General features: G+C 37.8%; 1 protein-coding gene across 4 annotated transcripts in view; it reads left to right on the forward strand.

The window, feature by feature from the left end:
- PRKD1 (protein kinase D1) overlaps positions 1-24,574 on the forward strand; it is a 457,302-nt gene that overhangs the window by 119,733 nt on the left and 312,995 nt on the right. For 2 of the 4 annotated variants that reach the window (XM_082384100.1, XM_082384101.1), the window contains exon 1: positions 6,893-7,313. The exons of the other annotated variants lie outside the window; for them this stretch is intronic. In XM_082384100.1, coding sequence (XP_082240226.1) covers positions 7,056-7,313 — 258 coding nt within the window. In that variant the 5' untranslated portion in view covers positions 6,893-7,055. Of the gene's footprint in view, positions 1-6,892; positions 7,314-24,574 lie in introns of those variants that run through there. 4 annotated transcript variants of the gene reach the window in all.

Raw genomic sequence — 24,574 nt, forward strand, 5'->3', positions numbered from 1 at the left:
TGAGATCAAATGTGTAAATTAGGTTTAAAAATAGTAAAGTATGGGTAAGAAGGTTTACTGTGGTTGCAATGATATGATTTTTTAGGATGATATGTTTGAGGAAAAGAATTGATAAAGAAAATGCAGCATGATAATTAGATAAAATATGGCTTTAATTCCATATAAATGACCTCATTTTAATTATGCAGACTTTCATCCTAGTGGAATATGAATTTTACAATAAATGAATTTTAGAAATAATGCCATTTAAAATTTTTCTAAGCCAAGAAAAGCAAATTATTTTTTTCTTAAACTATTAAAACTATTTTTCCCGGTTATGTCACGAAGAAATAAATCTGCCAAATTCTTTCCCTTAAAAAGTTCACTTTCCAAATCAAGCATCAGAAACCACACACGAGAAATTTCAGCTCAACAAATATTTTTTTCCAGGAAGGAACCCAAAAAGCAACTTTGGATTAACTGTACCTCCTTTATTCTTTCTTATTAGTTTTTCAAGATTTATCCAGTGTTTTATAAAATGTACTGAATAATAGCATGTAAAGTATCACAAAATAACCTGTACTAAAGAGAATAAATCAGGTTATGGAATATTATCAACTGATGGGATGTATTTGATATTCATAGTTGGAAAATATTTGGCTATGAAAACATGTAAGATCCAACAAGAATGGAGGAAAAGTTTGTATCCCTGGAACCAATGTGCCTCAAAATTGAATCTTTATTAAAAAATATATATATGTGCTGCTGTTAATAGTTTCTGAATTTGAAAGTTGGATTGACTTAATAAAAGCTGTTGTGCACAATTAGAGTTGGCAACTCTAAGCAATAGCCTTCTGAGTATACTGAAGTCCAAGGAAAAAGTGTTTCAGTCTGTTTTCTACAGGGGACCTGAGCACATTTTATAATACCTTGGAGCCAGCAGATTTTAGTTCTTATTAGAACAGCAGAGTCAGAGTTATTACTGTCCAGGAAGGAATGATGTTTAGGGAATCAAGTCTAACAAAAGAACATAGTATAAAATAGAAATGTAAATGTAGGTATTTTGCATGTGTGAAAAAGTAAAACCATCAACATTTTGGACAAAAAATTTTAAAGTTCACTTCACTCGTGACTTTAAACATTAGAGAAATGTAGTTTAAAAAATACTTCAAAAAAATTTAAGCTAAACACTGGAAGCTGGATCTATTTTTTCTAACCCATTGATGCATATAAAAGCAAATAAAAATGTCCTCCAATAGCTGAGACAATTGACATTTTAGAAAAAAATAGGTCTAGAAATCAGTACATGTACTCAGCTCCCAGATTGATTAAAGTTCTTAAAAAGCAAAATAATAGAGTAATAATGGAAAGTAAAAACTACAGATGAATATTTTTCTGATCTCAGATTAGAGAATGCCTTTCTAAGCAAAATAAACAAAGGCAGAAAAAGACACTTATAAAGCAGCTTGAAAGATATAACCCCATAAAAAATTAAAAGATGAATGACAAAAAGCATTTGCCTTTATATATAACAAAGGAAAGACATTCCTTATATATGACAATCGCTTATTCATTAATAAGCAGAAAGCAAATATTCCAATATAAAAATGTATGAGGAACTTAGAATGTAATATTCAAAAAAAGAAGACATACAAGTGATCAACCAGCACATTAAAACGTTTAACCTTGCGTAAGTGAAAATTAAATTGAAAATTTTAATTATTGCCTATAAGTTAATTTCTGGGCGGGGCGGAGAATGTTTAAAAACTTGGCACTCTCACATATAGCTAGTACATGTTGTTTTTAGCTTAAAATAACCTTTATTTTTATTTACTCTTGCTCATATAGTTTATGTCTATTTTTGTTCATTCTTTGCAGATCTGTACTCATCCAAAGCTTAAAGTGTAGTCACACTGGTGTCTGAGTTTATTGCTCACCCAGATCATTTGTAATTTTATAGTTAAATGCTTCTTCGAGGGCCTCCTGTCCTTTTGAGAGTCTCTGACTCTAGGATCATATTTGTTTTTTCTTTGAATTTTTGAAATTTGCTTTCTTAAAGAGTAAATCAGTTTTCCTTCTTGGTGAAAATTAATTTCAGTTCTTTTCTGTTTTATTTTCCATGAAATTATCGGCAAGACAAGGCAACATTTTGTCATATTCTCAGGTTTTAGCAGAACAATATTTTGGCAGATGACTGTATAGTTGATATCTCCATTAGGATATTATTTTTCTGTTGTGCCAGTTTTGTGTCATTAACTTTATTTAACCTGGTCTTACAGACTATCATTTATGAACACTCTTAAGGAAACAAAAAATATAAAATGGTTATCATATACATTAATCATCTATCATCCATCCATCCATCCATCCATCATCTCATCCATCCATTATCCTCATGTTCCCAACTTTCAGTGATTAATTGTATAAAAAGGAGGCCATTCTGGGACCATACTTTCAAATTTCCAGTTTCCACATTGGTATATGATTTCTCTGCTCTTCAGTTTTTTAGGCTGTAAAATGGTTGTACTAGGTGTAGATAGGATCCTTTCAGCCATAGAATTGCATATGTTTTCTACTCATTTTTCTTTCTCCATCGTCTGTTTCATCTGGACAAAGCATATAGTGCTTCCAGACTGTCTCCCATTCAAATTGGGTCATTCTCAATCCTCTTTCTGATTACTGATTGTGAACTACTAGACACTAAATATGCATCTGTTTTTGCCATTCATGCTCTTCTTCAAAGTGTCTGCTTTTAATTATCTGAGCAATTTTCTTTACCTTCAAATTTTAACTTAAATTCTTTTACATTTGTTGTATAGTACTCCATTTCCCAAAGTGTGTTCTGTGGAACACTAGCCATGTGAAATGTTAGGGTATGCCGTGTGATAGAAACAACATCAGCAGCAGCAACAAATGATAGGGGTTCTGAGATCAAAAATGTCTAGAAAGCAGTGGTTTAAATGAAATAAAACTTTTGTAGGACTTCCAAGTGCCTTCAAATGCTAGTTTATATCGAGAATTTAAATGCTAAGTTAATTTATAAGCTACAAAGAAAAATAAAATGTATGCACTTATATCTAAAACTATTTCAACATCCAGCCCTCTTTTGAAGGCCATCCTAAAGGATTAACATTCAGCTGTGGAAATTGTAAGTACCTCCACATACTTCTGCACACTCAAATCAGTTTACAAGGAGTCTTGATTAGGGTAGTGAACCTACTTTCCAAGATGGTATTCCTTGACACTGCCAGAAGTCCATTATTCCAGTAATGTTAGCCAAGAGTAAAAAAAAAATCCAAAATTCATGAATATAATTTATATAAACAGCTATTCACTCTCTACATCCTTTTTTTCGTTTCCAAAGTTCAAACACCCAGAAGGGATTAAAACCACTGAATTCTTTCAAATCCTTCAAGTTTTCTATGTATAGTTTCAAAGTCACCAGAGATGCACATCAGGTTTCTTTCAGGTGTTATCTGTTGTTCATTCTCTTTTCACTCAGCAAAAATGGGGAGCAGTTGGCAAACAGTCAGATCTCAGGTGCCTACTATTGAAATTGCAATAACCAACTCCATAGGCATTTTCTGCTTGTTATGGGGGAGCTCCAGTGGTTCTGAGATTTTTTTTCTTCTTCTTGTTTCCCTTTATTCACTCCCTTGCATTCAGTAATTTACCAGCCTCTTAAAAGTGATTCTATTTCTCCAGAATTAAAATTCTTTAGAAGTCCCTCTCCTGCCCCTGCTTTCTTCTCAGTTATTTCCAACATCCTACAAGAATCTTTCATACTATTGAGAAATCAGAGTATAAGAAGCAGTTCTTGTCCCACAGCTTACTTTCTTCCTATACAGGACATCTAAGTTCCTGTCTCATATAACTGATGACTGCCTTAAGCCCTTCCTCTGTAGCGATCTCATCTAATCTCAGTTTGAAACATCTTTGCATTAATTATTTCCAAATGTATTTCTGACCCTCCTCTCTTTCCTGAACTCTGGGCTCAAATATTCAACTATAGCTGTTATTTCTAAGTTGAATGTCTAGTGGCATGTCAGACTCAACATGGTCAAAGCAGAAATCTTATTTCTCCCCAAACTTGCTTCCTCCTTGTCTTCTCGGTCTCAGTCATCAGCACCACTATCTGGCTAATAGCTCAGAAATTTAGGAGTCTTTCACAACTCTCCTGTTCTCTCATTCCCCATAAACCTCTGATTCATCAATAAGACCTTCAGTTCTGCCTCCAAATTAGATCCTGCATCTTTACATTTTTTAGTATCTCTACTACAACCAGAGTCGTCCAAGCCATAAATGTCTCTAGACTGAACAACAGCTAATATCCTACCTGGTGTCTCTGCTTTGACTCTTTTCTCTTACACACAGAGGCAGAGAGTGATTTTTTTAAAATGCTAATTAAATTGTATCACTCCCCGCTTTAAAATCTTCCAGTGGTTGGACAGTGCACTGAGAATAGAATGAAAACCCTTTACCATGGGCTTTCAAGACCCTTTGTGATCTGGCTTCTACCAGCTCTCTGACCTCATCTCAGGCACTTGCCCCTCTGTTCCTGTGCCTTGAAAATGCCAAGTACATTCCTATGTTAGTTCTTTGCACTAGCTGTTTCCTATGCCTAGAGTGTAATTCCCCCAGATCTTCTCAAGGCTGGCCCTTTTCTGTCATCCATGTTTTGGCTCAAATATAAAGTCAGTGAAAACTTCTCTCATCCTTAGTTCAAAGTTGTGCTTTTTCCACCATCCCCCTCCACAAGTCACTCATTACTATTGTATTATTTTTATTCACTGCAATTATTACTATCAGAAATAATCTTATTTATTGTTTTCCTTTTTTTCATTTTAATATGATCTGTTATGGTAGGAACCTTGTCTGTCCTCGCAACTGCACACCTGGTGCCAGTAGTGCCTGGCACAAAGAAGGCCTGAATAGATCATTTCTGTATCTACAGAACACGAATGTCTTCATTTCTCCTGAATCTCAAGCAAAACTATTAGCTTTTTGTAAGGCCCTTGTAAACTGACCAGCAAACTTTTTTTTTCTGGTAATAGGAAATTGTGGGAAAATTGACTTATTCCAACTTCAAAAGAAAATGAAATACATTTTCTGACATTAAAAAAAAAAACCCTCAGAGAATTCCAAAGGGCATTCATTGCATTAAGAATAATTCCACTATTCTCCTAGCTTAGCTGAATCTGGTACATTAAGGAAATTACACTCTCTACCATGGATGAAGCGAATCACTTTTTAAGTAAGTTAGGAGGGAAGCTGCCAACACACATATAGACCTTCTCAGACCATCAAATCCAGAGAGAAAAAATTCAGGTCTCTTCTAGAGCAGTGAATGACACCATGTTTTGGGGGACATTCAAGACTCCATTACTGACCCTGGGAACGAGGCTCAAAGAGAAAATCACCTTGCAATGTCATGTCCTGGGTCAGAAACAGAGGTCAAGACATAAATAAACAAATATTGTAAACAAACAAAAAATGCAACTGAGTGCAAAATAAAATATGCATATTCGTTTGCGCGCGCGCGTGTGTGTGTGTGCTTGTGCTGTATAAGGGGAAGGACTAGGGAAGTGGAGAAGTGGGCTACGTAATTTACCTGGCCCACTGCAAAATGAAAAAAAAAAAAATTACTTATTCCAAGATGGTGACAGGCAGCAGATCGAGGCCCTGTGCACCTACCTGCACAGTTACACACCCTGCGCAGTGTGTGAAGCACGCCCAGGTGGGAAGAGAAGATTAGAGTTCATCTCCAAACACCACACCCCCCCACCTCCCCACCCCCGCCAAAACTACAACAACAAAGGCAACAACAAGAAACAGCTATCAAAACTAAAGCAGATGGTGCCCAACTTTGACGGTGGCGCTAGTGATGGCGGTGGCGGCTGAGAGCATCACTCCTAAAAAGCAGACTTTAGAGTGATGGCAAAGGAAAGAAAACGGTTTCTGAGGCTCCCGAAGTAGAAACATCAGACACAAAGAATAAGGTAAAGGGAAAGAGGCTACATTCAGACCTTCCTCCTTTCTTTATGTAGACAATGCCTTCTCTTTCAAAAGATACCTTATCCTGATTTCAGTGACTTGTGTTTGGTCTGGTGCCTTGGTAGCTGCGGTGGAGCGTGTGGGATTGGGGATCAGGGTGTGTCAGAGTCAAAAAAGGTAGAGACAGGTTTAAATACATTTCCGTGGAGTGGCCTCCTGCCCTCTTTGGCAACAAACCCAAGGGCTCCTAAAAGGAGCCGGGATGTACGTGGGTTTCCAAGGAACCTCTATTTTCATCCTCCCTCGACACTCCGAAGGTAAGACCCACGGAGAGCCGCAGGGCTGGGCATTCTTGGGTCCAGCACAGGTCACCTCACTGGTAGAAGTGCGTAGTCCTCGGACATTTGGAAGAGGTGGCGGGGACTCTGGGGACCGTGAAGCTCGCGGTCCGGGGCAGCGGGTCGCAGGAGGTGCGCCCCGTCCCCTCCGTCGGCAGTCGGGCAGCCGGGCCAGCGGAGAGCGGAGCCCGGGAGGGGAGGGTCGGACCACGCCCGCGGAGGCGGCCCCGGGCCCTGCCGCTCGGTCCTGCCCCGGCCTGGGGAGGCTTAGGCCCCGGGAACCTCGGGCGGAGGGGGCGGCGACCAGGAACCCTGCGGCCACTGCGGCCGCACGGCCGCGGCTCTTGCGGCTCCGGCGCCTGCCGGGTGGTGGCTCCGCAGTGCCCGCCCCCAGCTCCCCTTCCCCGCCCCTCGCGCCCCCTTCCCCGCCCCCGCCCGGCGCCCTGGCCTCGCTGACCCGCCGCCCCGTCCCTCCGCGCGCGCCGCGGCTGCTGCTCCTCCGCGCGGCGGCGCCTCCCCCGCGCGCCGCCCGCGCTCCCGGCGGCGCAATCCTCCCGCCTCGGCCATTTTCCCTCCACCCCCTCCCCTCCTGATCCTCATCCCCTCGCCCTCCCCCCGCGCGGGGACTTTTCCGGAAAGTTTTTATTTTCCGCCTCGACTCCTGAAGAAAGAAGCTCCCGGCTCGGCGGCAGCAAAACTTTTCGGCTGTTCGGACTCGCGGCCCTCGGCGCGCCCGGCCGAGCGATGAGCGCCCCTCCGGTCCTGCGGCCGCCCAGCCCGCTGCTGCCCGTGGCGGCGGCGGCGGCGGCGGCCGCGCTGGTCCCGGGGTCGGGGCCGGGGCCCACGCCGTTCCTGGCTCCCGTCGCGGCCCCGGCCGGGGGCATCTCGTTCCATCTACAGATCGGTCTGAGCCGCGAGCCGGTGCTGCTGCTGCAGGACTCGTCCGGGGACTACAGCCTGGCGCACGTCCGCGAGATGGCTTGCTCCATCGTCGACCAGAAGGTAAGGCGCCGCGCGGCTCCGAGCCCGGCGCCTCCCAGCCGCGCAGGGGGCGCTGCCAGCCCGGCCGCCCCCTCGCCGCGCCAACTTTCCGGCTCCGGGGGCTCGGCCGGGAGCCAGCCTCGCCGGCGCGCTGGTAGGGTCTGGCACCCGCCGAGGTTGGACGCCCGCATCTGAGGCACTGCGCTCCCTGTTGTCCAGTTCTCCCCTTGCCCCATCCTCTTATATTCCCGATTTCTCTACAGTCTGCATCCTCCTCACCCATTCCCATTCCTTTCAGGACATTCCCAGGTATCTTGCTCTTTTCGGGTCGCGCCTCTCCCTTCCCCTTAAGACTTCCCGGCTCTCCCCTCTCTTCCTTCTGCACCCTGGACCAGCACATTCCTGGCGCCGGAATCCTTCCTGCACTAGAGTTCCCCCGGGGACACGCTCAGCACGATTTCAGCACCACTCCCTTCCCCTTCAGGCCCCTCTCCCAGCTCAGATTGATGCTGAGGAGTTCCTGGAATGATCTGGAGAGGAGGAATTTCTCACCTGTCAAATAAGCTTTGAAGAGAGAGTGATTGACTCGGCCAGCTGTGAAAACAACTGACCAGACCACAGCTACCCACCTCCTTGTGGTCTTTTATTCCCAACCTTATGTGAACATGGGAGCAAATTTTTCAACGATAAATCTGAAAGTTGCAGCCTTCTTGATTTTGATTCCTAGGGTACTGATAGTGGAGCTTTGAAGTGGGGACACAGATATATAGATGGTAGGGGTACTGTCCAGGAGCACCCGAGGCTGGCTGTGCCCTTAAGTTTGAGGCTGTGGGACTCTGGACAGCGGCCACCAAAGGCAGGGTTGAAAAAGGGCCATTATCCTGGACCAGGCCACCCGAAGAGGAGACCTAGCCCGCCCACCAGTGTTTATAGTGCAATTCCGAATTTCAGGTTGTGTCTGTAGCCATCCAGAGGGACATTGCATGGAAGGGGGTGATAAGAGTATAAAGGAAAGGGGGCCATGGCGCCAGTCTTCTTAGCATAAACAGCAAGTGTTTAGGGGTGGAGACAGAGGTCTCTAAAGGTGCTGAATTTCAACCTCTGGAGGACTGACTAGTACTTGCCTTATAAAGATCACTTGAATAATCATGAAAGCTTTCTTTAAACTATTTGGAACAGAATTTGCTAAACCTGCCTGTTGCAAATTGTGGCACTGAGCACAGGAATATTAGGAAAAGCCCCAGGGAAAAAATCACTAATCTAAAAGTTGTGAAAGTTCTGGAGGCCAGACTAAGGTAACAGTGAGTGCCAGGAATTTTTGTTTATTGAACATAGTGACATTTTGTAATACATGTTACTCTTAATTTTTTGCAACTTCCACAAAAATTAGACAAATTTTGTCTAATTCTGCTACAAGTCATATTGTATGACTTATCATCATCAGTATCGTGGAGTGTCTGTTGCAGGTGAAAAGGAGCATTCTCCTAGGCACTGAAAGCCTTCCCTTAATGGCAGTTGTAGTCTACAACAATTTTCCCTGGGGTGCAATCCAGTTAGTTAAAGGACAATACTGAATAAGCATATAAGCAAGGTAAATTAAAATTTCTTTAAAAAGCTAGTGTAATTGTACAGAATTTTAATTGAAAGCAAGTGATAGAGTTACAGGTAATATTAAGTTAATATGGACAGACTGTTTTTGACCAGCTTTAAAACACACACACACGCACATACATATACACACACCTTGATGGAGTTTAGGATGGGGAGAAACATGTATGGTTCAAGAGGTTTACGACTGGAAATTGATTAGAGAGCGAATTCTTATCTCAGTAGCTACCAAGAGGGATGTTATATGGAGGGGGTGATATGCGTGGAGAGGAGAGAGGCAGCAAGCACCTGTGGAACACAGTGGACCTGAGGGTAGTGGCTAGGATATTTAGAGAAAGTAAAACTGTGAAAAGGCCTTGCAACTAAGATGAACTCAGATTACTAGGAGTCTCTGTAATCGTCTACATAGAGATATCAAACCAAGGACATCTGAAAGATGGATTTGCTGTGTGGAATATGTTTTAGAATGCCAAGAATTTTGTGGCAGAAGGAAAATTGGAGTTCATGAGCTAATGGAGTCCTGAGCCAAAGCTCTTGGGGAGGGACCTGGAGAAATACTGGAAAAGGAAAATCATCAGCCGTGGTGACTGAGATATAGGGGGAACCCGTTCCTTCTATATTTACTCTAGTAGTTCTGTCTTGAAGAGTTTGAAACGTTTGACTGCTTGGGATAGCCGGAATAAAGATCTCACTTACACTTTTTTTTAAGGTTATGGCAAAGGGATAGTTAGATTTAGAGATGTGGATTTGACAGTTATTTATGTACAGGATACTGTAAATAAGTATTTACTGGATTGTGGGTCTAAATAGGAAAATTTTCATCTATTTATCTGTCTTCTGTCATCTATCTTGAGATACAATTATGGCCCCAACAAGATTAAGAGGGCTGAGTATCCATCACAGGATAGCAGAGATCACTTTGTTTTGTGACAGTAGAAATGGAGGAGGGGTCAATGTGGAGTTAAGGAAGTAGGAGAAGGTTCTTTGTCCTTCATTTCAGGTTCTCTTGAAGTACTTTTTCAAGATACTAACTCTGAGGAAGGATGACAGGAGAGAAAAAGGGAGAGAGGAAGGGAGAGAGGGAAGGAAATGGATGTTTTAGGAGAGTGCTGGGAGTTTGAAGTCATTTATAATTTACTATGTAGAATGGAGTCATGTTGAGCTGACAGCAGAATTCTCCAGATTTTCTGAGCCCTCCACATTCACTGTGTTACAGCGTGTTAAGAGGGTTTTCATATGATATGTTTGAGAGTTTTCTAAATACTAACAGAGATCAGACTAGCTTAAATCTTTGGAAGTATTAGCTGACGTTCAGTTTATATCAGCAACATCCGTGGGACATTTTCTGTGGGATGAGTGCTTGAGGTGTACAGAGCTAAATAAGAGAAGTCCTGTCCCTGAGAAACAATCTTTAAGTTATTATTGTTATTATTTAGAATTTAGAGTATAGTTTTCTTTTTAATTATATAGGTTTGAAAAGTGGCAGACATATGATTGTACTTGAAAATTTTTGATGGTAATTGATCAAAAATATTCTTATTTTAAGATAAATGTACCCCAGGTATGTACTGAATTATATAGCTAAAGAATTTTTTTAATTTTAAAAATTTTTTTTAAGTTTAATTTTTATTTTATATTGTAGTATAGTTGATTTACAATATTGTGTTAGTTTCATGTACATAGAAAAGTGATTCAGTTATTTTAAAAAAGATTTTAGTTTAGATGAAAAATCTAGTGTTGCATTTCTGTATGTAACAATTTATGAATATAGAGATAGAACTAATTCCTTCTTTTTTTAAATATTAGCTTAAGGTTTTATTTATATTATGCTTATTTCTTTACTTTGCAAGCATGTAACCTTGAAGGCTGGTTGTATGTAAAGACATGTATCATGTTAGATAGTATACATGATTATTATTTTCTGGAGGGTAAAAAAGAAATAACAGTAGTTGACTTCACTTTGAAACATTGTTACTTTCTACTATCAAAAGAACCTTGAATATATAGACTAAGAAGGAATTGTTTTAAAATAAGGAACAGTATTCCAAAGGAAGAATTACTTTAGTTTCATAGTACATCATCTATGTGTCTACACACACACACATACACACACACACACACACACACACACACACACACACACACATAGACACACGTTTTTAAAACAAGCAGTATTAATTTAAGGATGTGGGATGCAATTAATATGACTGTCCATTCATTTTGCCTGTTATCTTATTAGAAAGACGACTCATATTTCCCTTTTGAATTTACTTAAATGGAGTAATAACATCTATAAGACTCCTGGCATAGTTTCACTTTGTGTAGTCATTTATCTGACCAAAGAAACTAAAGAGTGAGATTTTATAGAAGATAGCTCACTAAAGGAATAACAAAGGTTAGTGCCTTGGTTTGAGAGCAGCTGTGCTCTGCTTATAGGTGTTTTGCTTTCTTAATTGTAAATTGTTTTTTTAACACTTGTAGTGTCACTTTAATTTTTATTGTTAATTTTAGCTATTCTACTTCTACACAGATTGAGGAAACTGGAAGTAATTAGCTGCTTGATGAGGCCAGCATATGTGGACCAACAAAATCCTTTTAAGCTAATAGGTGTTTGGGTCTTAGGTATATTTTTTTATTTATATTTTATATTTGTCATCATTATATGTTTATTGATTTCTGATTTAATGATGAAGTATAGAATGTGTCAGTTCATTAAGCGATTCTTAAAGTAATATAATGCTTTAATACTGTATATCTAAAATTTTGTTTTCAAGTTTAGTTAATAATAGGATTATATTTTGATATACAAGTAATGCCTATGTAATATATATCTAATATATACGTACATCTGTAGTATATTATCTAAATATCTGTGTTTTGAAACATAATTTTGAAAGCCTAATTATTCATAGCCTCCAGATGCTGAAGTATTGTTTTTTATTTTGCATTGTAGGCTGCAAAAAGTGGGGCCTTGTTATATATCTCATAATCCAAAAGAGAAACTCTGCTTTATGATTTTTCTATCAATACACAGAACTAAAAACCTTTTCTTATCGGTATATACTATTTAACAGTTTTCCCAAGGAAATACCATTTGAGTAAGCCTTCCAGACTTAGGGCTGGGAAGAATTGGACAAATATGTGAATTACTTTAGACCTTTAGATGCAGGATTAAGATAAATTTGAAGGAATTTTCTGCAGCAACTATAGTGTGTGTGTATGTGAGAGTGGAGGTTGAGAGTAGGGAGTGGAGCTGGAAAACTATTAATGAAGTTTGAAAATTTGTCCGATACTTCCTGACTGCATTGCTCTATGTCACTGGACTCCTGTCATAATTATTAAGGGAGATTTAAAACTTTATTTTGCCAATTATTATTACGCTTTTTTTTTGACAAGATGATTGTATGTAGGTCTTCACTATTTTTGCATAAATGACTTTTTTTTTAACATCTATTGGATTATAATTGCTTTACAATGTTGTGTTGGTTTCTGCTGTATAACAAAGTCAATCAGCTATATGTAGACATATATCCCTTTATCCCCTCCCTCCCACCCTCCCCAAAAATGACTTTTAATGACCTTACTAGACAATACAAACAAATTTATAATCCTATGAATGTATGGTTGTCACTTATCTAAGATTACTTTGAAGATTAAAGATAATATGTGTAAAGGATTAAATATACTGCCTGGTAGATAGGTGAATAATAAATAGGATTATTGATATGTGAGGCTTTATGAATTAGCATACTGTTTTGTTAACAAAGAAATGTATATTCTATTATCTCATTCTTATCTCAATATAAAATTAAAATTGTATTAAAAAGCAATATAGCTGTAAGGTCAAGGTAACACTTTTTCTTCTGCCCTCTATAATAGAGCAAATCGTAGGAGTAGTTGCATTTTGATACTGCCTCTGAAATTCAACCTCTCAGAATTCCTCAAGGAGTAATTTGATTATTGCTAAATGAAAAACACATATGTTGATGAAGTAAAGCATCCTTTTATTGCATTTTATTATTTTTGACAAGAAGTTGATTTAATTGCTTTTCAGTTTCAAGTGGCATTCCAATGATATTTCATTTGATAAAAAAAGGGAAATAAAATAGGTAATGGTGCAACATTTGGCAACGTAATGATTCTCAAACATGGTCCTCAGGACTGAAATCAAAAGTTCCTTTGCAGATCAACCCTTGATGTGAGGAGGAAGGCACTTGGAAATGACTTATGGAGATCACATTTTGCTGTGGTGCTAGCATATAGAGCTTATTTGTTAAACTGTTGCATCTGATGAATATCTAATATAACATGGTTGTGCACACGCAGAAGTGTTATATTGGGATGAGAGGCGATTTTACTGGGAAACAATTGAGACAACAGTTTGGCAAAGCCAATCACAAGTCTTTTTCCAGATCTCTTCACTAACTACCACTTAACACTCATGGAGTCCATGCTCCATTAAAAAACCTTTAAGACAACAACAATCAGTAATTATTCATCCATCTTTCAAAGAAGAAAAGTGGAATGGATAATTACATGAAAACTGTGTGTGTGTGTGTGTGTGTCTGTGTGTGTGTGTGTGTGTGTGTGTGGTGTGTGTGTGTTTGTATTAGATTGGAATCATTGAATAAGCTCTCAAGCTATAGTGAGAAACTAGTATAATCAAGATAACAAAGGCTGGACTCAGATTGGATTAGAAGTGAATAAAATGCAGTTCCATTGGAGTTGATCATAACATGAGAATTCTTTATTTTATTTTTATATTTGTTTGTGTTGTTTCTGTGTGTTGAGGATAGCTAATGCTTTTGACCTCTGACCTCTGATAGTCACCTTGGTTCATCTGAAAGCTGTAAACCCAAATGTGAAAATAGAGGTTGAAAATATAGGGTGTTTTTAAAGATAGTGCTCATCTTTTAATTTCCCCAGTATTATTCTAGAGAGGTTTTGAAAATGAGATTTCAGTTTCTTAAATCTTTCCTTGGTGTTGGAATATGTAAGAACAATAAGAAAAAAAATGCATCAATTTTTCTCTTTCTTCTGATAACGTTTAGATACAGAGAAAATGGTTATTTTGCTCACAGATATTAAAAATTCTTTTCACATTTTCTACAAGAATATGTGAAATTTCTCCCAGGAATTCCTCTGGTACTGTCAAACAAATATTTTTGTACCATTAAAAATCGATAATGACAGCACCACTTGACGTTGCTTGGCAGCAGAGAAACCCACATTACGCTGTTTCTTATTCTGTCCTTCTACTCTCACAGAAAATAGATAATTAAATAAATAAAGCCTTTAATTACATGGCCACTATGGCCATTATGGAATATCATACAATTTATATAGTTATAAAAGTAAGAGTTGGGGTAAAAATCTCACATATTGAGACACAATTATGCCGGTCCAAATTTATAATTTCCTATATAGAAGTTTCCTCCAAAGTTGCAAAAAGGTTTTATTTGGCTAAAGCTAGACACTTGATACAGCAGCTAAGCAGTGTTGGCAAATATGAAGATTAGATTTTTAAATATGTAATCATGCACAAATTTTGTCCAACTTATTTTACTGAAAAGAAAAAAAGGTATGTACCCTTCACTGCTTCACTGCTTCACTGGATTTTATTCTGACTAGGCCACTGATTGATGAGGAATTTCTTGAATTTACTTACAATTTCAAAAATTTCTGAATGCCTCTCTCCCTGTCAGCAGCCACTTTTTTTTTCACATATATGTTATGAAATGAATGAAAAGTATGAATGTGATAATGAAAATATGAGCCGCAAGCAGCTGTGGCTTTCACCATTGTTAAAAGCGGAAAAGAGTTGAGGGGAGTAGTGGGGACAGGAGGGGTGGCAGTGAAGCTTTGGTGATGGCTTTGAATCCATGGTGGCTGAGTAGACTTGAGTAGGCTACCGTGGGCGAGGCCGGTGGGATTTTGAGACTAGTGGCACCTTCGGGCAGTGAAGGAGAATGACAGTAGAGCTCTGACCTCTTATGGATTGAATTAGCACGAATGGTCCCACCAAGCAGAGCCTGCATAGCAATCGGGAGAGGTATGGAAGTGGCTTTTTACAAACAGAGTTGGTCCACTTGGGAGGTTTTCAGAGTGCCACAGACGAGAGGTTCAGAGAGCAACCCCACAAGGATTTGACTGCGAGAGTTTCAGGAGGAGCTAGTCCTGGGAGCCTTGGGCCCAAGCTTCTCGGGCCTCATGGTAACAGTGACCTGCAAAGGGGAGACTACAGAGCAACACCTTCCTGTCAGTGACTCCGTGTGCCTGTCTGTGTCTTGGCTTCTTTGCGTTTGTCGCGTCTGATTTTCCCAGTAGCCCTTTGTGATGGTCATTTTCTCTCCATTTTAAGGATGAGGGAGCTAAATAAGGGTCAGAGAGGTTAAATCGTTCACCCCAGATCACATAGCTGCTAAGTAAAAAGCAATACCATCCAATTCTTTCTGCCATTCACTGTAGGTAACCCTAAGAACAAGGAGGGCTGGGAGGGCCATAGGTCTATATACAGAGTTTGGAATTATCAAATTGAGGGGGAGGGGAAATGTTAAACTCCCTTATGTTGGGTGAAATTTACTTAAAAACACTTCAGCTTTGACAGTGTGGTATTATTTCTGTTAGTTTAAATTATTCCTTAATCTGGAAGACTTCCCTTATGCCGGATTCACATCCCAGTTAGCGGTCAGCTGGAATTCTAACTACGTTGGAGGCCACCACTGCACGGCTTCTTTCATCTGTGGCAAGATACCTACCCCAGGTATTGATAATTAGCATAAGGGACATTAAATATGGACTCTCACTGGGGATATTAGGGCCATTAGAGATAGGTGATCGCCGAAAGTATTTTAGAGACATGCATCACCCTTGAGGAGTCACATGAACTGTAATGTATCTACTTGTTAATATGTTGGGTTTTTTTAAAATAAATATCTGTGCGGCAGGATCTGGTTTGGTATTTGCTTTCAGCCAGTCGTCACCCATCTTTAAATTTCCAGACACCACTGTTATTTATCCAGAGAAGTTAATTACCTTATGTGAATACATTTCCTGGGTTGGTTCACAACACTTCCTTCCAAGGAAATATGGACACAGAAGTGTTTTGGAAGAAGTGATTATGTTAAGAACGTGTATTGATTAGTGTGGCTCAAGACTAGTGTATGTAAAGAATTTTAGGTACCCGTGAAAATCAGTGAATCATTTCTTCTTGAATAGTATATTGATTCTGAGCAGATTTTGAGAAAATAATTAAGGGTCTTAAGAAAAGTGCCTGTCAGTGGTTGCTTTTCATTTGAGAAGTATTTGGATTGCCTGTATGCATATGCTAAGGATTATGCTTTGCAAATATGTTTCCTATTTTTATAAATTTTATGTATTTGTTTGCTTATTTTTGGTCAATTATAAATTAGTCCCCACCCTAAGGTAAACTTAGTCTCACTTGTGCATAATCAATTACAAGCCATGTGGAATTTTTCTTTCCACTTTAGTAGTGCTAACCAATCTGGATTGTGAACTGTCTTGTGTTCCTTTGCATTGTCTGTGTACAGGGCTAAGGCCAACACTTACCATGGAGACTAATTGCACTGTTTTTACAAAAACGTAGTTGTATATATAGGTAGACATGATTTGATTTAAAGTATTATCATAACTCAGTTATATCCCCAGGGTTCCTGCCCTGAAGGACCATTGGGAAGCCTATAGTAAAGTAGTTACTCAGCCCTAATAGATTAGAAAGGTACCTGAAATATTGCCTCTTTCTGATATATTTGGCACTTTGGAGCTTTAGTACAATGGACAGGTTACGTAGAGAATTATCTTTTGATATGACTCGCTGATAGTCTCTTGGCTGACAGAAAGGGAGCAGAGCTGTCCAGCTGTACTAGAAATCTGAATTTACCAGATGTCTCCTAGTGGAGTACTTACTGTTCTTGTAAGCCTTATCTTCAGATAACCTGTCTTGAGCTAGGAGGGCATGGCATCAGTTGTTGTTCGAGGAGTAGTGAGGTGGATCACTCACGCCTGGCTCTCCTCTACCAACGATCAGTGCTGAGAAAAACTTGCTTAGCTTTAGAGTTCTCTCCAGACGGCAGGGTTCTGTGCCCTTCCCTTTGACACATGCTATTTCCATCTACTCATGTGGCATGAGCTCTTGTCACCTGGGATGTAGATTTTTAGAGTATTTAAATACATCCTGTAGCTTGCATAGATTTGCAAAGAACGAAAGACTAGATCTTGCATGATCTTTGCTTTTATTCAATTCTTTGGGAAGAATGGGGAGCAAAAGTGAACATAGAGTGAGGATGGACTAATTAGTGGAGTTAAATACAGTGACCAGATGCCCACTTGTCTGGGATAGTCCCAGTCGTGTCTGTTTTCCAAGAATTCTTTTACATTGTATGTTTACTGATAAAAACTGTGGAATTTTAAGTTAAAAACAAACAACAAAGAAAAACCTTACTTAGGACATTTTATTGACTTTTGGCCAAATGTCCTTGTATATTTAAATATAAAAGCAAAACTTACACTTAGAATTTATTTCGTGGAGTCACCAGATTATGTATATTAACCATGTGACATTGAGTAATTTTTCTAAATGGAATCTTAAGCTAAAAACAAAACAAAAACCTTACTGTGATTAGAATATTATCCCCTTTGACCAAAAGTTTCTGTATAACTTAAAGATGAAGACAGCCAACATTTAGAATTGATTTCATAAACCAGTTAATTAGATCTGACTTTGAGTATAGTATCTAAAGTAATTTGAGCTCTATTTTTTCCAACCAATCAATGTAAATCAAGATACTGTCATACTTATGTATGTTTTTTGTTTCAAGCAGCAAATAATTGTACTTATTCTGGTAGTTCCTACTACCCTTATTAATTCAAGTAAGTAAATAGAAAGGCCTGCCTTGAAGCTCCAGCACCCTTGGCAACCATCACAAAGGTAGAGTACACTGACTTACATGCAGAGGGATAACATTATCATAGTTTCAAGGTGTACTTTACTGTATTCTCTGGTCTGCAGAAAATATAATGCGGTTAGCCAAAAAGGAGAGAAATTGCACACAAATATCCTTGATTACTTAGAAAACTTGTCTTATATTTAAAAAAACAATAACGCGAATAAGGGAGATAATTTCTTTGGAAATTATATTGTCCCACAATAACAATGTGTAGGCTGTAGCTCATGTTTTCTTAAGATGTTCACAGGCATAGCCTGGAAGAAGCAAATATATGAGTTATAGCTGTTCTTCTATGCTTGATTTCTATTGATGAATATACTGTTGAAGTAATATTAAGAATTTTAAATTCAGAAATTATAGTGTTGAAAATAATGCAAGTCAGTGGGGTCTAAAACCACTTGAAAAGGAACTTGATTTTGTATAATCATTTCTGTTTAGAATTTTCCCCACGTGGAATATTATAATTTTATACTTCAATTAAATAATTGTTTTTCTTTTACTTTGAAAATTATAAAATTACCACATATAATAGGCTGAATAGTGACCCTCAAAGATGTCCACGTCTTAATCCCTGGAACCTGCAAAAGGTACGGCAAAAGGGACTTCGCAGATGTGATTAAGTTAAGAATTATGAGTTGAGGAGAGTATCCTGGATTCACTGGGTAGGCCCAGTCCCATCATATGAGCCCTTAAAAGTGGTGAATCTTCCAGGTTAGGTCAGACAGGTGAGACCGAAAAGCAGGAGAGATTACAAGTATGAGAGGGATTGGATCCCCTTTTGCTGACTTTGAAGATGGAAGAAATGGGCCAAGAGCCAAGGAATGCTGGGATCACTATGAGGGGGAAACAGGAGGAGTCAGATGATAGTAGTAGGAGGAGATGTGACAGCAGTAACTGGAGTTGATTCAAGAAAGGAGTCGTGAACCAGTACAGCTGAAGCTAGAAGCTGAAAAAGGCAGGAAAGATGATTCTCCCCTAGAGCTTCCAGAAGGAACGATACCTTGGCTTTAACTCAGTGAAACTGATTTTGTACTTCGATGTACAGAAGTGTGAGAGAATAAATTTGTGTTTTTTAAAGCTGCTAAGTTTGTGGTGGTTTATTACAGAAGTAATAGGAAACTAATATACCACATTCGCTGGAGAAAAGGCCAGAAATTCAGATAAATCCCCAAAAGGGAGCTCTATTCATTCTATAAATGAATATGCTCATCATAACTTGCATATAGTTCTTTTTCTCTTTTCATTCGATACTGTCTTTCTGTGTCAGATTTTAAATATAAAATGTTCAGTGCCCTTGGGGGTAATTTTTGTGTGAAGAAAGGCTATTCAGATATTTACTTTGGTTTTAGAATTTAATATTCAAGGTATTAAAGTTACAGATTCAGATGTTAGTCTTAATCTTTCTAGTGCAATTTATAAATAGTTTAATTTTTTAAGTCTAGTAGATTTTAACAATCACATTTAAGGACATTTGAAGAATTAGTATCCTTTGCAAATACAATTATTTAGATACTTTCAAACATTTCAAAATGCATTTGTAAATTTAATATATTCTATTTTCTTTAAATACTGCAATCACCTGCTTGATAAACCTTTATATCTTCTTAAGTAATTCTTATACATTTTATAAATGAAACTTATAAATATGCAAATATGGTAAAATTTAAGTTCTTAAATGTTCCATTGCCATATACATAAGCCAAAATTAAAATTAATTCCTTAATTATATTTATATAATATGTACAAAAGTATTAATATGATGGTTTTGACTCTCAAACTTTTCTATATTTAATTTCAAATATTCCCATTTTTGAAAGATGTTTTTCCACCTGTGAAATAATTATGTGATTCCACACAGTTTGTGGAGTTCCCTCCCCATATAAATTCTGCAGTTGTCTTCTTGGCTTGGTTAAGGTTGCATAAACACCAGTGCTTTTAGCTGGGATGGAGATTGGATTCTTTCTGGAAGTGTAGGTCAGTTCCGTGGAATCCTGTTTCTGTCTGTGATTCCATTACTTCAAGAATGGGGGTAATCATGTATCCCATCCCTGGATTCAATTTATGTATTACTTCTGAGTGCTGAAAAGTCTCAAATTCCTATCCAGATTGATCATTTGATTGGATTTTGAATCACTTTAAGTCCTAAGATAAATGAATCCCTTTTCTATCTACACTAAAGAGCTTTGAACCTAATGGAATAACTGCATTTTCATATTTTTTTCTTAAGGCTCTTAAGGCTACATTATTCTTAGAGATATTAAGTATGTGATTGAATGTTGGCCCTCTCTCAGGGCCTTGCCTGACCATCTAGTCACAACTCATAAGATGATTCTCCTAACTTGGTATTTTCCCCTGTAAATAAAAGAACACTCAGGGCACCACTTTCTAATATCTGAATAGAATTGGTATATGGATTTATCACAATATGTTTAACTTGTCTCCTACTCTTGGATATTTAGGATTCTTTCAATTTTGGGTTTTAGTTTTTTTTTTAAACATCTTTATGCATATGCCATGGCAGAAATTTTCCACCTACATATATAACATTTATATTTGAACTTGTCTGTTAAAATTCCTAAGATTAATATTGTCTTTTAATATTTTAATATTGTCTGTTAATATTCCTAAGATTAATATTTAGATTATAGTTTTTATTTTAGAATTATAGTGATTCTTTGCTTTCTTCAATTTGAAAAGTACAAATGCATAGGGTTTTGGGGTTTTTGCTCTGCTTTTAGAGAGAAAAATCAAGTGAAGCAAGCAGCAAGATGCAGAATAAACTGTTATATTTAATAGCCAACACTTAAATCCATCATTGGGTAGACTACATATGGAATATATCTAGCAAATTCACAATGAACAAATAATAAAATTTAAAAAAAGAACACTTTCCTTTTTCCTGTTTTCTTTTGTAACAACTGGCCTGATATTTTCTCTGTATATCCAAATTCACTTTGATCTTATAAAAAGCAGTTTGAAAAATACACATTCCTATAAAATTTCCATAGGATAATTTCTTAAAGATTAAAATTTCATCCTAGCTTGCTCTTATAGTTCTCTGTAATGTTCTTTAGATACCTGAAATACAGAGAAGAGGTTCTTAAAGACCTAAGTGTGAGTGTCATCTTGACATGTCCATTTTTCTCCAAAAGTCTTTTCATTTGCAAAAGAAGCAATTGCATTGTTTATTCAATACTGTAGAGCTGTCTTTGATAATTTAAAATATGTTTTGATTGATAAAACTTTGATTTACACACAAAGGTTCAGGAACATCTTTATTGAGTAAATTGAATAAGATTGAGTAAATCACATGAGAGTGTAAACACCATACAGGCAGCCATCTTTGCCTGTTTCTCCTTTGTTACATCCCAGGGATCTAGAATAGTGCCTGGCACTGACTGATTTGAAATAAAGATTTGTCCCATTATTTACTGGTGAAGTTTCTAGAAGCAGAACTGTGTGATCAGTCTGTATGCAAATTTAAGTCTTTAGTTATATCTGATCTATTTGCTTTCTAGAAGTCCTCATTTCTACTTTTGATCCATAATTATTATTCAAATCATTGGTTTTTTTAAAAGTGAATTAGAAATGTTTTGGGAGATAAGATGTACTTCGAGAGAAAGTTGGACTGTTATTTGAGGAAACAAGCAAACACAAAATTCTGGGATTTGAGTCTCATCTGAGGAACTGGTATTCCTCTCATCTAACTGGGCCAAGAATTTGAAGCCAGTGAAAGCTTTCCTGAAAACGTTTTATGATTGGGCCTGAATAAATATTTGTTGAATTGAATTGAGTCTTTGTAACAGAAGGAGTCTTTTGTGGTTGTTAGTGGATACCTAGTTGAAATATTATGAAAGACACTTCAGTGTTTTACTTGTCAAATCTCAGCCTAATTTACCTGTAGATTTTAAGAACATAATTATGGAAATAATAAAAGTCTGACGTATAAAATATAGTGGTAGGAGAGACAGTGATGGAGAGGAAAGAATAATGTCTTTGCGGGAGTCGGGGGGTGAATCAGAAAATAACACAAATTCAACCAATGTTAGCTGGAAGTCCCTTTGCTTTTTTTTTTGCTTCCCACTGGCTTGTGGAGTGAACTTGAGAAACTCGGATGGGCTGACAGGGAACAGGGAACATTCAACAGAGTGGCCTCCAGCAAGGAACTTTTTTAATAGTTAATAGTCACTAGTTTGGCTGCTTTGATGTGAGTCAGTAGGATTACAATTTAAAAACATTTACCTTTTCTTTGTTTCCTGCCAATTCTTAACCTTAGTTACTTTAATTTCTTTGCTTTTTATGTCACAATTACTGTGTTTTATATTTCTTAAGTCAGATTTTAGCTTTTTAAATGATTTAAAGTTATGCTTATTTTTGAAAATCATTTTTATTCATACTTTTAATACTTATTATATACTAGATGGCAGGTGTTAAATTATATATCTATACCTGTCCATCTATATGTGTGTATGTTTGTTTTTCTTATCTTATTTGGGGGGATATTTTGTAAAGTCTTATCTTATTTGGGGGGGGTATTTTTTAAAGTCTTTTCTTAATTCTTTTTATTTTCTGTTCATAATTTTAGCTCTTGACAATCCAGATTTACACCTCACATGTTTTAAATTTTCTGTCCTGCTGTTTGTATCTTTTTTTTTCCTTCATAATTTACGTTCTCATGCAGTTTTAAGTCTTCTAGGACATTCTTAAATGTCTGAGTTGATTTTCTCCAGAGTCACAAACACCACTGGGTGGATATCATATTTGATTTTCTGCAACCCTGTTGCTTTTTGACATAACATCCAGTCCTTGGATGAGGAATCTGTGATCACCCAAGTACATAACCACTCTATTTGGGCAAAGAGTTGCGTGCTGTCAGCCAGAAGTTTATGTAACCTCAACGGTCACTGCTGGGGAGGGCTTCTCCCAGCCCTTGGTGCCAAGCCAGGGAAGATGACACCCCCATATCAATCATTCCTAACAGGTGGAACAGTAGTGATTTTGTACCCGTGATTCTGTTTAAAACTATCCTGCTTCTAAGCTACTTATACAAGGATGGTCCCCACCTTTCCTGGCAAGATCTTATAAAGAACGAAAAAGCTGGTGAGAGCAGGAGTTATCTCAACTTGGATTTTTCACAGTGAAAATTTTCTCCACTGGCCAACAGTTGTTTAAAGTCATCAAGTGCATCTTTTATCCAGCATTTTAAGAGTCGAGCTCTTGATATTGAAAAAAACTTTCTTCCTGTTTATTTTTGGATTAGTGACCCTACCCCCCCTTCCCCCCAATTCCTTGTGGTGCAGCAGGGATATGGAAGACTAAGAGTTCCTGGAGAGAAACTTGGTTAAATTTCATGAATTAGGCCAAGTTACAACACTCTTGATGGTGTAGTGTGACCTTCCTGCCTTTCTCCTCCAAGAATTTTCTCTCTGATTCCCTTGAAGGTGTGCTCTTTCATCTTGATGGGGTTCATCTCACACAGTCAGTGTGCTGTGCATATGAAAATCAGCTTTAGAGGTGACATCAGTCATCTGGCAGTCCCAGAGTACAATGAAACTGTCTTCAGAAAAAGTACCATGTGTTCTCCACAAATTATTGATTTATTGGCATTTTGTCCAAACTGATTTCCAATTAAAAATCTTAAGTCTTTTTGAGGCCACTGATTTTTTATAATAGGAACAGTCAGGAATTGGATGCTATTCTTGTACCACCTCTTTTAACTGGAAATAATATCAAATTACTTTTAGGTTTTATTAACTTCACCTTGCCCTTTGAATCCATGAATAAGAATCAGTTGTGATTTAACTTATTTGAACTCAGCATATAGCCCTGATCATTTAAGCTCTATCAGAACCTGCTCAGTAAGGGACCATTGGCATAAATGTCAATAGGAATCAACTTCTGATAGGTCACTTAAGATAATATTAGCAATTATTATTATTATTGTGAGTATTATCCCTAGTATAGCTAACATTTGTCAGCCATTACTACACCACTCTTAAAGGGCCTACCTAGTCTAACTCATTTACCCCAGAGGTAGATAACAACTTTTACCCTCATTTTACAAGTGAGGAAACTGGGTCACTGGAAGAATTATCCAGTATTACATAGGCAATGACAGAGTTGGGATTTAAATTTAGTCATCTAGGCTCCTAAGTTCATGTACTTAGCCACCAGACTATATCTATAGAACATCTTGAACATTTCCAGGCAGATTAATAAACCTGAAAAAGCAGTGGCCCCTCATCCCTTTAGCTTGTGTCTTAATCATTTGATAATACTTTTGAATGAGCTAGATGTCTGTTATAGAAAATACAAAGAAAATGTTCTTTTCTAAATGGATAAGTTTTATTATTTGAAATTACGAGGAGCCCGGACTAGAGACTGATCCTGTTAATTAATTATTGCCATAAAGACAGGTACCTATAAACTTTTCTAAATCTAAACTTATTATGTTTCCAAGCTTATAATTGATTTTAAAGAAGCAATTATATATATGCATATGTATTTGTACCTGTAAAATATATGTATTTGTTAAAAACATGTATAATTAATATAAAATGTAGATGCATATTTAGGTTTCTTGTTATCCTCACAAATAGTTTATCTTAAAGAGTACATCAAGACTAGTACTGTACCATGGTAGGCTTTCTTTGGATACTTTAGTAGATTTTTATTTTCACTTTTTAATTATGGACTCCATATACCTAT

Source organism: Balaenoptera borealis, assembly GCF_965194805.1.
Source record: "Balaenoptera borealis genome assembly, chromosome: 3".
In the NCBI taxonomy this organism is placed as follows: domain Eukaryota; kingdom Metazoa; phylum Chordata; class Mammalia; order Artiodactyla; family Balaenopteridae; genus Balaenoptera; species Balaenoptera borealis.